The 15,934-nt window shown below is 39.1% G+C and overlaps 1 protein-coding gene across 1 annotated transcript in view; it reads left to right on the top strand.

Moving 5' to 3' along the window:
* Window positions 1-1,225: 1,225 nt before the first annotated feature.
* The window catches only part of SPATA7 (spermatogenesis associated 7), a gene marked incomplete at both ends in the record, with an annotated part of 45,022 nt that continues 30,313 nt past the window's right edge, over window positions 1,226-15,934 (top strand). The window contains 4 exons of the mRNA XM_082318859.1: window positions 1,226-1,265; window positions 12,820-12,900; window positions 13,570-13,662; window positions 15,235-15,282. Coding sequence (XP_082174985.1) covers window positions 1,226-1,265; window positions 12,820-12,900; window positions 13,570-13,662; window positions 15,235-15,282 — 262 coding nt within the window. The remainder of the gene's footprint in view (window positions 1,266-12,819; window positions 12,901-13,569; window positions 13,663-15,234; window positions 15,283-15,934) is intronic.

Below are 15,934 nucleotides of genomic sequence, written 5' to 3'. Positions count from 1 at the left end.
GAGTATCTAAAATTATAAGGGAAGTCACAGGCTGACCACCAATGGCTAGGGGTTAGCAAGACATTTCCGTTAACATTCAATAGTCAACGACTGAAAAGTTTTCTGAAGTATTTGGTAGAGTCTACACAAAGTACTGTAGGTACTGTAGGTAGGTAAACTACAGGTTTCATCTCGCATGAGTGTTTGTGTGACTGACTGGGAGCTTTGAATGAGGCAGAAATATGGAAGAAAAATTGTTTTAAAATACCACCCCCTTGATTTTGCTATGATTTTAAACTACATTAAAACTATTTTTCCTAGCATGTAAGGAAGGGTAGCAAATCACATAAAAAAAGACTTGTATTTAACCTATAATTAATAATCATTTCTAGATGGTGAAGAGGAATGTCCTTCCAGCTGGGACAACACGTAGCCATTTTTGAGGTGTCTGGCTACGGAGGTGACTGCAGTACCCCTGGCCGATCAGTGAGAAAAACCTTCACACAAAATGTACACACAAAGGGTTATCTTGCGAAAATCCTTGGAGATTTCACGTTAAGGAAAATAGCAACCTGCCTGACAAAAAGTAAATACGAGCCTATCGCTTCTTCAAAAAGGTAAAATCCAACACATCAGCATGAATACATTCAGTGATGGAATCAAATGCTGCTTTTCAAAAGTTTACTTTTGTGGTTCATTTCTAAGGTGCTGTTTATTTGGAAAGCTATAGAGAATTAATTTCTTCAGTGTAACGCACGGGGAGTGCTCTGGGCTCTCGATTTGTCATTCGCTCCTCTGAAATATGAGCAATTTGCCTTAAATCACTCCCTGGCATCCATTATTCTTTGACTTCCTGTCAAGTTACAAGAAAAACGCTTAAATAATTAGGGCACCTTTCACTGACGAGGCAAAACTTTCGCTTGGCTGCAAGGCACCGCTCGAAGAGACATCTTGGGGCCGAGTCCGAGGGGTGAGGGGGCACCCGCAGCGCCCCGTACCTCCTCCACCCCGCCAACCCGGGGCTGGGGCTGCGAGAGCGGCCCCCCGTCACGGCGAGGCCCGCAGGCCGCAGGCCTCCCCGCCCGGCGCCGCGCTCCCGTGGCCATGGCAACGCCGGCGGCGGCCGAGGCAGGCCGCGGCGGGCCGGGCCCAGCCCCCGCCCCGCCCGCCCGCGGCGGGGGACGAACCGCCGTTGCCGCCGAGCCGAGCGCCGGCCTGCGCCGCCCCTCCGGGCCCGGCCGGGAGCATGGGGCTGAGGATGGAGAGCGGCAGCAGGCGGAGCCAAGGTGCGGGGGGCTCGGTGGCGGCTCCGCGGCCGAGCGGGGGGCGCGGGAGGCGGCGGGGCGGGGGCTGCCTGCCTGCCTGCCTGCCGGCGGGGCGCGCTGCCGCCCGGGCTCCCCCGTCCCTGCCGGGCGAGGGGGTGCCGGGCCTGGCCCGTCTCCATCCCGGGGCTGGGGGCAGGCGGCGCCTCCCGCTTCCCCGCCGGCTTGTGAGGGCGGGCATGGCGGCGCCGCTGCGCGGGGGGCCGGGCAGGGAGCCTGCCCCGGGGCTGCGTGGCTCTGGCAGCCGGCGCTGAGGGGGGTTGGGGGCTTGCTCCTCTCACACTCGGCCGCCCTGTTTGTCACGCGTGGGGAGCTGAGCCCGGGGCCGGGCTGTGGGGCAGCGCTGCTGTGCCACCCCTGCGGCGGTGAAAATAGCCCGAGTACCGGCGCTTGCCCTGAGTGAGGGAGGCTTGACAGCTGGGGCCGGGAAAGGTTGCACGCATAACCCCGGGAAGGTTCTGCTCCTCCTAGAAACGCGGCCGTAAACTGTCCGGCTTACAGCCTTCAGCACAAGCGTGCATGTGTGTTGTAACGGCGTTTAGTGCTGCTGTGGCGAACGGTTCGGGCTGCCCGTATCCGCGCTTTGTTTTCGAGGCCTAAATTTCTGTGCCCTTTGGAGTCAACTTTTTTCATCTCCAAAGCTGGTATTCGTGGATTATAGTAGATTTTACCCTGTGTGTAGAACATCACTTACATGGCGTTTGGATGTAGGTCCAAGTTTTTTGGTTTAGTGGGATTTTAATGCAAGTGTAGTTGAAAAATAAAAGACTCAAAAGCTTTTGAAGGTCTTATAAAGTGATTCCTTACCCAGATTTAACCAGCCGTGGGCTGCTCTTGTGCTCTCTTCCTATGAATAATCTTAGGGGCATTTGTCATTCATGATAAAAACAGGCATAAATGATAAAAACGTGCAAAAATGTTTGCACAAGCCAACTCTGGCTCTTGGAAAATAGCTGAAATATTTTTAGGTCTGAACTGGATGACACGCATAATATAAAACAATAGTAGGAATTATTCAGTGCTCCATTGTAATGTCAAAATCATACATAGCTGCATAAGGTCAGATCCTCTGAGATAACATGATGCTTTCATGTTGCATCTCGGTATCAGTTCCAGTCTTTGGCGATAGTGACAGATGTCACTCCAGAAGATATCTGATATCAAAGTAGAGTTTGAACATGAATTCTAATACTACATGGGAAATTCAGAGCAAAAACTAGTATCTTGTGCATCCAATTTCTATGCTCTCTCATGTAGCGTGGAGGCAGTTTTATTACAAATTTATCCTTTTTCTGACTATTCTTATTTTTTATTCTCAAAATATTTTTATAGACAATCAGAAAGCATGCTGTCTGTTGACCATAAAATGAGAATAAACAGGATGCAAGATCTAAATTTCATTCAGATTGCAGCGAGCTTTGTGTGAATGACTCCTGTTTTAAGAAAAAAATTAGTTCAAAAGTAGGAAAGAATGAATATGTGTCTGTTTACATGGGAAGCTATTGCTTGTCTGCATAGGAGGTTATCACAGAGTCAGTAATATGTGCATGGACAGCCCAATGTCTAGTTTCACAGACACGCAGGAAGAATCCTTACAGACAACGGGGATTAGCACAGGCAGAGATACTAATTCCTTACGGTGAGCTAACCTAGAAATCTGTCTGCCTGAGCAAACTTGGCAGAACAGCGATGGGATTGCTTGCAGACAGTTTATGAAAGAGGCAGAACACATAATATTTTTTGTTTCTCTAGAAGGCAGTTGTATCCACGCACCGTCTATCCAGAACATCAATACAGAAGAGGTGGGATACCTTATTTCATGTCCTAGTGTACTCCATGCAAAGTTTCTTGGTAAGACCTGGCCTTGTCATTGTAAAGAAAGAACCAAAATTTTATCCTTGTTTTGTGTCAGGGTTTCAGTTTTGTCTAGTGAGAATAATGAGCAAAAAGAAAAAATTGATTTTTTTTTTTTTTAAATATATTGGACTATATAGGATTTGCATGTAGGTCTTTTCAAAGTTCAGATAAGGCTGAGATTTTTCCCCCATAAAAATAATGAAGAATTAATCCTTTATAGTATTGCCTAATTCCAGGTATAAATCTCCTAGTTATTTACTGTAGTAATTTCAAGAGTCAGTTAATACAGTCACAGATTTATAGTATGACCTCAAATAATCTGAATACAGTAATTCTAAACCAGCTTTGTTGTTTAAATCCAGTCTTCTGCAGTGGGCTGTGTAATTCCCACAGGCAGTGATTGGCACATATCTGAACAGCAATGAAATCATATGCTTATTGTTAATCAGTGACACGTATTTGTGTCACTGTTAGGTTACAATGATGGGGAAGTCATCATAATTGCTGCATGGAGGCTGCTTTTAGGTTTAGACAGTTTGCGCAGGCTTCAAAGATTCTAAAATAAAATGAAAATGCTTTGCATATTTAGAGAGAACACCATCCTATTTAGATCTTTCCTGCATTGCAGGAAATCCTTGCGCTAATCTGACCAGAGCTGGAAGGGTGTTACAACACATCTGTGACTTGTGAGCTTCTTTCTTTTTCCTCTGTATTCCTTCATTTACCACTTGAACAAATGGGTTTTTAAACTCAAGCATTAGTTTGGTAATACCAATGCGATTTTTAAGAAGCCAAAGTTGACTTTGACCAGTTGGGAAGTTGAGAAAGAATCTATTTGTAACTTCAAGGAAGGGAGGTTGTTTGGAAGTTATACTTGAAACATAATAGTACATTTTAACTGAAATTAGGAAATGTTAATCACCATCCTTAACTTTTTACCAAATTAAAACCTTGGCTCAGCAAATCACTTAAACCTATCCTTAATTTGACCATTAGTCAAGTAGTGTATTAATTGAGTTTTAGTCACTTCATGTGCCTAATCCCATCTCCATTCAACAATTAATTTAAATTTGTAATAGGACTTAAGTACTTGATTGGTCCCATTTCACTGAAGATTTCTTGCATGCGTCACGTGAAATATATGCTAAAGTAAACAGGATTCAAATCATTAACCCTACTAGCTATTATGCTCCAGATTATACCCTACAACTTTCTCTGAAGCACAGTGGATCAAGGTTTCTCTGCTCTCCAGTCTGGGTGAGGCCGGCTGTGCATTAGAGTTTTGCTAATGTATTTTTAGTTAGAAGTATGAGAGGGTGGAAGTTAATAACACTAATGGGCAGGGGGTTCCTTGTAGGCACAAGTTATACTAACAAAAGAGATTTTTTTCAATATATATATGTAAGAATCTAAATATAGTGTGTCTATACATTTAGACATATACTTTATCTGTTGGTCTGTTTGACACTAGATATTGAAACACCTGCAAAATGCATGTTCATGGGATGACATAATGTTGAGTTTCTTGTAGCAGTAGAAGCCAGCACGTACATTTGTTGTGTAGGACGTGCTCGTGAGCTAGCGTTCGAGCACCCTTGAATAATAGCACCGTTCCCACAGGAGAGCTGTTAAAGGCACATGGTCGTGTATGCTCCTGGATCACTCTGTGCCGTCTTGCACAGCTATCCAGTGAACGCAGGTTAGTAACCTTTCAAGCCAGAAGTTTCTAAACTGTGATATGAGTATTGATAATTGTACACATATCACCTAAAAGTAGCATATGGACACTTCTGGAACGCCATCCCTCACACACCCTTTTAGAAAATGAGAAACTGCAGGTGCCAGTGCTAACTGTATAGAGGTGCTGCCCAAGCAAATGATGAAGGGACTGACTTAAGTTCACTTCCTTCTGCCTGCAATTTGTATCCCAAAATGTGCTGCCGACAGATACAGCTGTTTCTTTCTGCTTTTGGAGTATGAATACAGCAATAATCCACATCCAAAACTTCTCTTACTGGTCATGTGAAGCCTGTAGCTAGGAAAATTGTAACAAACATTCTTCAAGAATTACTTCATCAAATATGACTCAATTAGCATACTTTAAGGCTACTGTATACACCTATTTCTTTAGATTTCTTAAATTTATCAGAGGAGTTTTTGAATCTTGAAACTGAAATACAATTTTGATATTGAATGGTTTGCATTTATGCAGAATACTATTAGATGAGTAGTTGTAAAGGACTGAGAGACTGAACTCTTAGGCATTAGGAGTAAGTGTAAAGAAGAGCTTTTGTGTAATCCAGCATAGTAAGTGTATAAATAGCCCATCTAATTAATGGCTTAGAAGATTATGTATGATGCATATGTCAGGGAGTGGTACATTGTATCACTTTCATCATATATTGCTTTGACAGAAATGATCCCGTGCAAAATTCACATGGAGCATTTAGGACTTTAGTTCAAAACTGGGATATTGTAGCTTCTTGAGGCTTTGTTCATGAAGTGTTGCTTCAGAAAATTTAGGAAATAACAGCTATATTTTGTCCTCTGGTGGATTCTGCTATTTCTTAATAGATCTTAAATGTGATTCTGTTAAAGCCAGCTTCACATCTGAGACTTTGCACTCTCAGAACTGATGGGAGTCTTGTTATCAATGAAACCAGAAATAGGTCTAAGAGGCTTCTGTTTCGCTTGCGTGAACAAGAAAAAAAATACAGGTGTGATTATGAAGTGCTCAGTTTTACCCCACTGTAAATTTCAAATAAAATGAAACACTACCAGTGCATTCAGTAATCAGCTAAATATAAAGTCATGTTTGAAGTTCTCTTGTGATTGCATAGATGCTGCAGAAAAGCAGTGGAGACTTGCCATGTTTTAACCTCTTCTCCTAAAGAAGGAGTCTGCGGGTGGGTCGCTGCTCTCTGCCAGCTTTTTCCTCTTTCCACTTCTGCATCTAGTAGCCAGCTTCACCTAGCTGTGAGTAGTGGTACAAATGTCAGTGGCCGGGTAGGAGAAAACCCAAGAAATTAACATGCCTTTTTTAGAGAAAGTCATTCTGTTCTTTGTCCATTCCCACATATGCAACTAGAGCATGAGCAACTAGTCAGGCAAGGATAAGCAACCAGAGAAGTTTAAACTAGATGACCAATTATAACACCTGTAGCACCTCATCAGAGGAGCAAATGGGGATGTTAGAGTTAGGGAGGAGGACTGCAGGTAAGGAAAAGGCAGCAAATTGGGGAAATTCAAAGTAGTTCAGGGAGTATGGTAGGAAGATGTAAGCCACATCAGTAGGAAAGCAAGCCTTACTAGTAACACTACTAATAGAGCATCCTATTTTTTTTTTTTTTTAATAATGGAAGTATATCATCATGCAAATATAAAAGAAAGATAGTAATTACTTCTTATTTAAATGAAGTTTAAAACCAGTGTGGATTTTCATAACCAGGTTAATCTCTTAATTTACTTTGAGATGGCAGTGTTTACTGTGTATATTTCTGTGTTGTATTCATATGCACAATTATTTCTGTAGCATAAAGAGTTAATGGATACTTTTAGTTAAAAATTCTCATAGTATCAAAAAGGGAGGAACTTCTATTTCAGATCCTAATTTCATTCCTTTTAATATGACCTTTTTAGAAGTGTTAGATGCTTGAAGGAGTTTCCATCACTATTCCTAAGTTGCTTAGATTTTCACAGAGATTATTTAAACCATTTCTGTTCCCTCCTCAGCATGTGTACAGCATTAGTGCTGTAGTGTACTGTTAGTGTGTACAGAGTTAGAAGAATGAATTCATAGCAGGAAGCCCACTGAACAAATCACAAAACTAGTCAGTAGAACAGGGGTGGTAGTGATAGAGCATCCTTGACTTCTATTAAATTCACAGCACAAACCTTCTTCTGCATGTAATTGCCTGAATTACCCGCTTGGACAAAGGTGTCTCACTAAGTATTTTTGGTTTAGAGCATTGTGGGATTAGGGAAGAAGAAAAGAAGCTGGTGGTGGAAGGTGGAAGAGGCAAGAGCGCCAAACCTTCATAAATTAGTGCAGTGCCTAGAGTGTTTGCAAAGCATTTGTCAGCTTGGGTTGAGCGTCCTTACCAGCCTCAGGGAGATCAAATCCCCACATCTCATGCAGATGTTGCAATTCTAGTCCATTATAGGCAGAAGTGCTTCCTACATTTCCAGCTGAGAGCTAGCCACTGTGCAGCTGAGAATGCAAGATTCCTGGAGCCACCAACAAAAAAGTGCACAAAAGGGTTGGTGCCTTGGCTGAGCGATGAGCACATTCCTCTGGGATGGCTGGGGAGACCTGAGGTCTACACCCACCTGGGGCTGAGGGTTGTTTGAACCCAAGCTGAGATCTAGGAGCTGCTCTTAGGAAAATACAGTGTTCACATGTCTCTGTGCGGTGAAGTGGGGGTTTTGTGGCTGGTAGTGCTGGATTTAGATGTTTATATCCAATATCCCACCTAAGGTCTCTGTATTTTTTATGGATTCTCTTTTAAATAACAAGTCTTGGTTGGTAAGGGTAAGTTAAATGATTTCCGCCCCCCTCCCCAGTATTTTTGATTTGCAATGTCTGAAGTGCAGGTTTGTTGTAAAAATAGCAAGTCTAATACTTGTGTTTAAAATCCTTCCTATAAGAACATTGTAATGAAAGACTGGGCTTCTTTCCAGTGCATATTCACGTTCCAAATCTGAAATGGCTTTGTAGAAAAATAATTTCCGTAAATTCTGCATATCCACTAACAACTAGGAAACAAAGTAACAAATAGAAACCACCAATTTCCATCATTTTTAAGACTGTAAAATTAGAAATAAAGATAGGATGCGTTTTAAATGAAAATGAAAATATAATTTAAACAAAATATCTTAAAAATCTCTTTGGAATAATGTAATTATTACTTACCTCAGATACTAGCTGGAAAGAATTATAGGGAAAGGGTTTTTTAAAATTTTTTTCTCTTCTTTGTTGTGTAGTGTCACATGCTTGCAGGGAAAGCCTACAAGAAGCAAATAGAAGCATTAATAAGGAACTAAAAGATCTAATCAATGTTTAGAAATATTTAATTTGTTTGCTGCCTGTACTTTAGGAGAACACACTGCGTGAGAATCCTGATTTTATATTCTGTGTGGACAGTCCACTGACATCTATGAGGAAATGTATGTTTAGGTTGCATAGTTACATGTATAGTATATCGAAGATAGGAGTCTATTATATGTCTCAGTTTATGACATTTAAGTCTAAAAATTTAAATGAAATTAAATTATCTTGAAGAGTTTCCAGTCCAATTCTGGAAATATATTTACATAGACCTTAAATTTGGTGACTGGAAGTTTTTTATTGTAAGAAGTAGGAAGTGTGCATTTTAGTCAGGAAACTTAATTATTGCGAAAGCTGCTATAGTACTGCAAACACTGCGATCAGTTCTGCTAAGTCCAGTTCAGACAAGTGCCCCTATTCCCAAATAATTTATTATTTAAGAGCCATCAAAATCAGTAGAAAATTTTTCACTGAAAAAAATTCTTGCTCGCATGTATGGGTTTTGAAAAAAAAGAGGAGTAGCCAAAATGCATACTACTTTCATTCTGCTCACAGTCCTACATCAGTACAGCTTCCCGCACTCCCATAGCTATCCAGGTGCTCCAATTATTATGCTTTGTAGTTATCGTCCTTTTGTCAGGTTTACATTTGGTTACTATGTAATTTGCTGAAAATGCCCTTCTTTAAAATTCTCTTCACATATCTAAGCCTTCAGTTTAAGATTAGTTTCTGCTATTGTGCAAATAACTTCAAAAACACAGACTGAATCTGAAGAAATACCTGTTCAAGTCAGTAGACAATCTGAAATTATACTTGCGAAACATTTGAAGATTAACATTTTTTACCTCACTTCCGTTGTTTTGTAGAAACAGTAAAATACATCTGATACCCTCCACATACCAAATCCTCCAGTTTCTTCTCTGACATTAGCAACGTACATCTTCATTGTAAATATTTGACACTATAAAAAGTGGTTTTGAGTTTCAGACTGAAGATATAGGGAGGGTATTATAAGTTGAAGTCAGTGTAGAAATGATACATTTGATGGAACATCTATGTGAAACAGCCTAGGATCCTAAGAAACAAAGGTTTACTTATTATTCTTTGCCTCTTCTGTTTTCAATAGTGCTAAGTGTTATTTCAGCCAAATCAGTGTCTTTGACCTTTTTTCTGTGAAAAATTTTATACATGTTTTGTGAAAACATGTGGTTCACAGAGAGAGAGAGAGCCTCAAATGCTCTCACTGAGGAACAAAATACAAAAATATCTCAGTCCCTTTATTTGGCACGAGAGTCGGAGGTGTAGGAGCAAGAGCCATGGGATATCATGGGAGGCCCATAGGAAGCCTTCCTCACAAGTTCTGCTTTTCATGGAAATATTTTTAAGTTAAAGACTGTTCTATTCTTTAATTGAAGCTATAATAAAATATACAATTTGCTAGAACAGAGCCCCCAGAATCCAAATAGATATTAAAAAGTTGTTCGGCATAAACTTTTGCCCAGCAAGGAAACGTCATTTGTTGGTGGCATGAAAGCTTTCAGCAGGTCCAGGTGCTGGTGGGGCTGCAATCCTGACATTTCACGGGTATCCTAAAATCTGAGCCGTCAGAAACACTTTTATTCAAGGTCCTCCACTTCCCAGAAAATGGTGTTTTTCCAGTAGCTTTGGGACTTCTGCAAATTGGGGGTTTCTGCTTGGACCGTAGCTCTTTCGTTAGAGTTTATCCGTGTGCCATCTGCTGGTGATGCAAAGCAAGTGGACATTGCAAAATAGTCTGGTTTTCCTGCGGTGCTGAACAGTCGCATCTCCAGCTGAAGACAGTAAAAGCAACAGGTTTCTGAGCGTCTCTGATCATCTTTAACTCAGGGCAAAGGCATTTAGCTTCCCTGAAGAGAATCAACTGTAGTTATAACAATGTCTCTGCATTTTTGAGATGCCCACGCTTACCTATGATTCTGTCACATAAAAATGAGTTAGAGGTGGTCTTGTAAGCATTTATCTAACAGTATGTGTCTGCTTCTGGAATTATAAATTAGCTCTGAAATACAGAAAATACTGGAATATTTAGGTTATTTTGAGCAACTGTGAATGAAACGCTTCTGATTCTCAGGTGTCTGCTGTAATCTAGATTTCTGGTGTATAGGGGTTTTTTTGTGTTATTAGGACGAACCTGTATCTACTAAAATATTATAATCTAACATTCAAGTCCTCGCAAAGACTTGCATTCTTTAAACACATGGGCGTTGTAACTTCAGGACGTTGTGAGTCTCAGGGTGGGTATCCAGCTAGATACTGAATACTAACTGTGCAATAGTGTTTGGTAGAGAAGTATAATACTTAAACAAGAAAGAAGGCCATTATTGACAGAGTTTGAAAGCATTGCGGAGACAATCATTCTAAATCTAATAAATTCTTGCTGTATGTTTGGAATTTTACTGTTTTTAAAATAATTTAGCATTGTTTGTCCATATGTATGTTTAAATCACAAATAGCGATTAGGAAGAATTGTACCATGAGGGGAATTAAAATGAGCCATTTGAAATTGATACAGATGAGCAGGAATGTTGTCCTTTGGCTTTAAAGAAAGCAGTATAAAGATAAAACAATTGCAGGATGGGGTTGAAAAAATCTACAGTAGCATTTTCTTTTTTGTTGTTGGTTTTTGTTTCTTTTTTCTTTCCTACTGCCGGTCTGGCAACTTCACAGCAAAGAGTAGTGGGAGCAGTGTTATTGCAGACACCGCCTCTAACACTGTAAAGCTGCAGAAGCCCATCCTGTGTAAAGGCTGGCTTTTCTAAGTCTGAAATCCTCGTACTAATTCAAAATTGCCTTGATATTTGTCGGGCTTTGTAAGAGCGGGTATTGAGTTTATTGATCCAGATTTAGTGTAATTTCACAACAGGGTCCCAAGAAAGTAATCTGCAAATATCCACATATGCTAAAGATTTTAATTTTGTTTATTTTCTCAAGACATGTTTTGTTGCTTCCCCAACTAATTCTCGTCACTTGAAATTCAGAAAGTCTTTTTATAAGGCCTTTGGGGAAATTATATTAAAACATTATTAAAGGAATGATTTGTTTTGCTGCAATCTCTACTAATTAATAGTCTGACACTGTGTTAACCATCCTGTGCAACATGCTGTTGCTCTTAAAGTAGAGCTACAGTAATGCAGTAGTTACATACATAATTGCAATAGTACTCTAACAGTCATTATAGAACAGTGGGAAACTAAAAAAAACAAACAAACAAAAAAAAAAACCACAAAACCAACACAAAGCTGGAAAGCCAGGTGCTGGGCATGCAGGAGGCAAGAAGCCACGAGAGGTAGAATTAAGGGGGTTTTAACATGTGTGGCATGGTTTCTTGCACCCCCAGTCAGTTTGTAATTGTGTCTGCCTTTGTCGACCCATCTGAAGGCCCCTGAGAAGAGATGCCCACTCATCTTGGGTGGGTCCAGCTTGCTGTTGCTTCCGATGAAGGGTGGAAAACTGGAGGTGGCCAGTAAGTGTAGAGCAGCAGTTACTGCCCCACAGCTGTAGTGCCTCCAATTGCTAGGAAACGCTTACATGGCAATTGCAGACTCTTGAATTGACAGATAAGAAGTGGGATGGGAATTGGAAGACCATATGGACCTTGATAGTAATAATAAATTTGTAGAAATTGGCTATGGTTTTATAATTGATGTTAAGTGAGCGTGGTATATTTACTCTGTTAAAGAAACCTTCTTTGTTTTGCTTTACATTTTAAGCAGGGTCTTGGAAACCTTAAAGGAATGCTTTGTATACACAAGTATTTGTAGTAATAGGATATCTCCTGTTAAAATTTGCTTGAAAAATGGTGCAGATTCTTAATTAATTCAGGTGCAGATTTTTAAATCATAGGTTGCGTAACAGACAGCGGTTGTGAGCCTGACAGTACAGCATTTATTTTCAAGGAGCTTTTAATTCACATTCATTTTAATTCATTTTTTTGGAACAACTGGTTGTTTAAGTTTTGTCAGCATCTACACTTGTCTGTAGAGTTCCCGGTCTATCAAACTGCCAGAAGATTGAATGGGAAACCAAATTCCTCTTACATTAACAACAGATTTTTGAAATAGTGTGTTTTCATTGATAGGATGACTTTCACACAAGCATAATTCCTTCAGTCTATTAAACTTGCATTTTGGTATAATACTAACCACAATCATTGTCTACATACAGAGTGTTTTTCACATTAGTCATTTGACATAATGATAAAATTCAATCAATAAAACTTTAAAACAAATGGGAGGTTAGCATAGGTACAAAACTGTGGCCATATCTCTGTGCAGTTTAATGACCAGTGTAAAGTTCAGACTGAAGTCATCTAGTGGTTTCTTCCGCTGTTCAGCTCCCTGAACCAGTGAAAGTACAACTATAGTATCTTGGTGTTTAGATTAAGTTACTTAACCACACTGTTGTACTTCAGTAATAGTATAAGTTTTAAATACAATTTTTTTCCTCTGTGAAAAAGGTCCACTACAGTCATTCGTGAGTTCTTTTGGGAAAGATTCTGTGCTTTATCTTGTCTGTCAAAATACGCGTTTTCTTTTTTCTAACATTTATTTTGTTTTGTTTGACACTTTATTAAAGTGAGTGAATACCCAGCTGTTGGCATTCCCAGATGTGGTCCAGCAAGTCCATTTAAAGGACACTTGAGTACTAAGAGTAATGGTAAGTAACACAAGTGTTTTCATCAGAAGGCTGACATGGTTCCTTTTATGTGAATTAATTGATTTTATGATTAAAATGTTTTTATAATTAAAACCTTTGCATTAAGCTCGATTGGTGAAGTTTAATAGTACTTACATTTAGTATGCATTATTGAAAATACTTTTGAGGAGTGAGTTCTGCCTTGACTCTACTGCTAGCTAGAAACAGCAAGATATCCAAATATATATAGATGTCACATCTATATTAGCTGGAATATAGATATGGTTACTGCTTTGAAGAACCCTTGAGGTTAAACATATTCCTTTACAGTCAGTAGTTTACATGAGTTAGTATATGTTTCTGTGCCATACTGCCACCTCAGATGCTTTTTTCAAAAGAGCATAGAATGGAGAAACAGGGAGTTTCCATGCTGACGTTTTCATAGCCCAACTTCAGCCACTTCTGTAGCTATTTATTGAGTTAATGGCTCAGTGGGAGAAAAAAACCAAAGGAGACGGGATGATTTCATGTGATAGTAGCTGCTAAAAAAAAAAAGACTGCCATTGGGCAAAGAAGTTAAGCACACAGTAATTTAACGTTTGTGGCTTTGAATTGCAGATAATAACTGTTTAAAAGTTTAGTATTCTTGTGCCTGCCTTTATAATATTTAAATATATTTCAATCTTACAGCTTTCTGCATTGACTCCTCCCGAAGTCTAACTAGCCAGTACCTGATCAGAGATCACATGGTGTTTCATTATAACAAAATCCTTTCAGCCAAAGGTAAGCATATATGAATGAACTTTCTACCTCCAGATTTAGCTCATTCATTCAGAATAGGCTCATATCAAGGGGGAGTGAATTGGATTGTAGGAAGTGTACTTTTCTTCCTGTTTCATACTCAGACTGATGTCAGCAAGGAGCTATGGTTGCTACTTAATAATACTTTCGTACTATTGGAATGGGAAGTTTTGTATGAAAACATTTTCCTTAAGTGGTACCAAAAATACTATTTAAACTTTAGGGTACTTTGTGCTGTATTCTCTTCATTCTGTTTTTGATGAAATAATGAATTATGAAATAATATGCTGAACTGAAAATCATGGAGATAGTCACAATAGCAAGCATACAGAATTTATTTTAGGAATGAAGGCAGAACACTTTCACTTAAACTCAGACCACTGTGTCTTTTCTTTTTTTCCTTATTTAAAAATGTTCATTATCTTTTGTTCATATTTCAATCAATGGCACTAGGTAGTTTTAAGGACTTTGAAAATTGCCCCATGTGTTCGCAAATGAGAAAATCATGTTACTAATCTGTATTATTGAGCACTAAATATGTATGTGATTTTTTTCATGTATTTTAATGTTAGAAGGTACTTACATTTGTCAAAAGACAAATATTATGAAATCTGGAACCTAAAAGCCTAGTGAACTTGTACATGTTTGTATGTTTCTTAATTGTGAGATCTTGATCAAAAATTTTTCAGATTTAGAAATGTGTTTACTCCACTATGAACTGACAATTCTGCATTGTCAGTGCTGTAATTGAAAACAAACTGTATTACAGCCAAAGTTATTTTTTTAAGGTCATATAAGGAGTACGAAGTACTGTGTTTACAAAGTTAATACCATGTGCAGAGCTAAGGAAAGTCTATAGATAGTTGTTAATGTTGTTTACAGTTCACAGCCTATTTTCATTTTTCATGGCATAAACATGTCTTGGGGATCTCAGTCCTAGAGATATTAATGCTAGGGCTTGACAGGATGTCCTGAGTATTGAAATTAAATGCATAAAAGTTTGCAGGATATGAGTTATGAGAGAAATGTTTTTTGAATGCCTCCCAAAACATTGTACACTCTTTTTCCAGGTATTTTCAGAAATAGGGTTTTGGAGGTGGCTCTGCTGATTCTCTTCATCATCCCTCCATTTCTTAATGTCTGCTTTAAAGAGAGGTACACTGGGGCTTCGGATTCTGCCAGAGTCCATGCTCACAAATATACTGCCATCTCTCTACCATGTAACATTCTCAGTATCCTCAGGTGTGCAGTTAAATGCCATCAGCACAAAGTGTATAGAAACCTTTTGTAAGGAGTCTTCATTTAAATGATGATTCTTCCTTCAAATATATATTTTACTTTAATATCTTTATCTCAAAAATTCTCTGACTGTATTAATATCAGTCTAACACTTTAAACACACAGTAAATGGCATATTTTAAAATAGACAAAAAATACTGTGTTGTAATTAAATTAGCCTTTGTTCTGTGTTGTTTTATTGCTACTTTTTTCTAGCCACCAGAAATACTAAGTAAATATTGAATCACTCACATTTATTTTTTTTCTTATTTTCAGCAGCTGTAGACTGTTCAGTGCCCAAAAGTAGGTTGACCAGTATCAAATGTAAGTATTTGTGATATGTTAATTCTGAAACAGTGTCTGTAAAACTAACTTAACAAAACAAAAGAACCAGAGGAATAGAAGAGTAACAATAGAATATAACCCTTAATAAAGCATTCATGTATCTGCTTGTTTCTTCAGCTTTTCATATCCTGCTCCAGCTATTTGTAAGAATCTGCAGTGAATGTAATGCTAGTGAGATGGACCTAGTCTGTGAGTGATTAGTTGTGCTTAGGATCACAGTTAGTTTTGCTTAGGTTTCTTTTCATCTACACAGCTAATGGAGCATGTAAGGAGAATTTCAGATTTTTCTCTCTCCTTTCTTCTGATATGATGTGAGCTTGAATTTTCAAGAAGACAGCTTACTATTGCAAGGTCAAGAGGAATTTTGGGAACGTGGGCACATGGGTACCGGGACTGAAACTTCTTGTTCCATTTCGCAGAAAACAGAGCCAGTTACAAGTGCACAGCCCCACAGCCTGGATTAAACTGCAGTTACTTTTTCTGGGAGTTGTCTCATTTCTTAACACTGTTTAAAGATATCAGTACTGTAGCCTTACTTCATAGTGTGAGCTGAAGAGCAATACTTTCAAATCATTGATTGATGGAATAGTAAATGAAGTATGTTAGTCAAAGGGGATAAATAGCAGCAGTT

Source organism: Platalea leucorodia (assembly GCF_965183815.1).
Source record: "Platalea leucorodia genome assembly, chromosome: 7".
Lineage (NCBI taxonomy): Eukaryota > Metazoa > Chordata > Aves > Pelecaniformes > Threskiornithidae > Platalea > Platalea leucorodia.
Note: the sequence above shows the minus strand (reverse complement) of the source record. Positions and strands in the feature narration are given on the sequence as shown.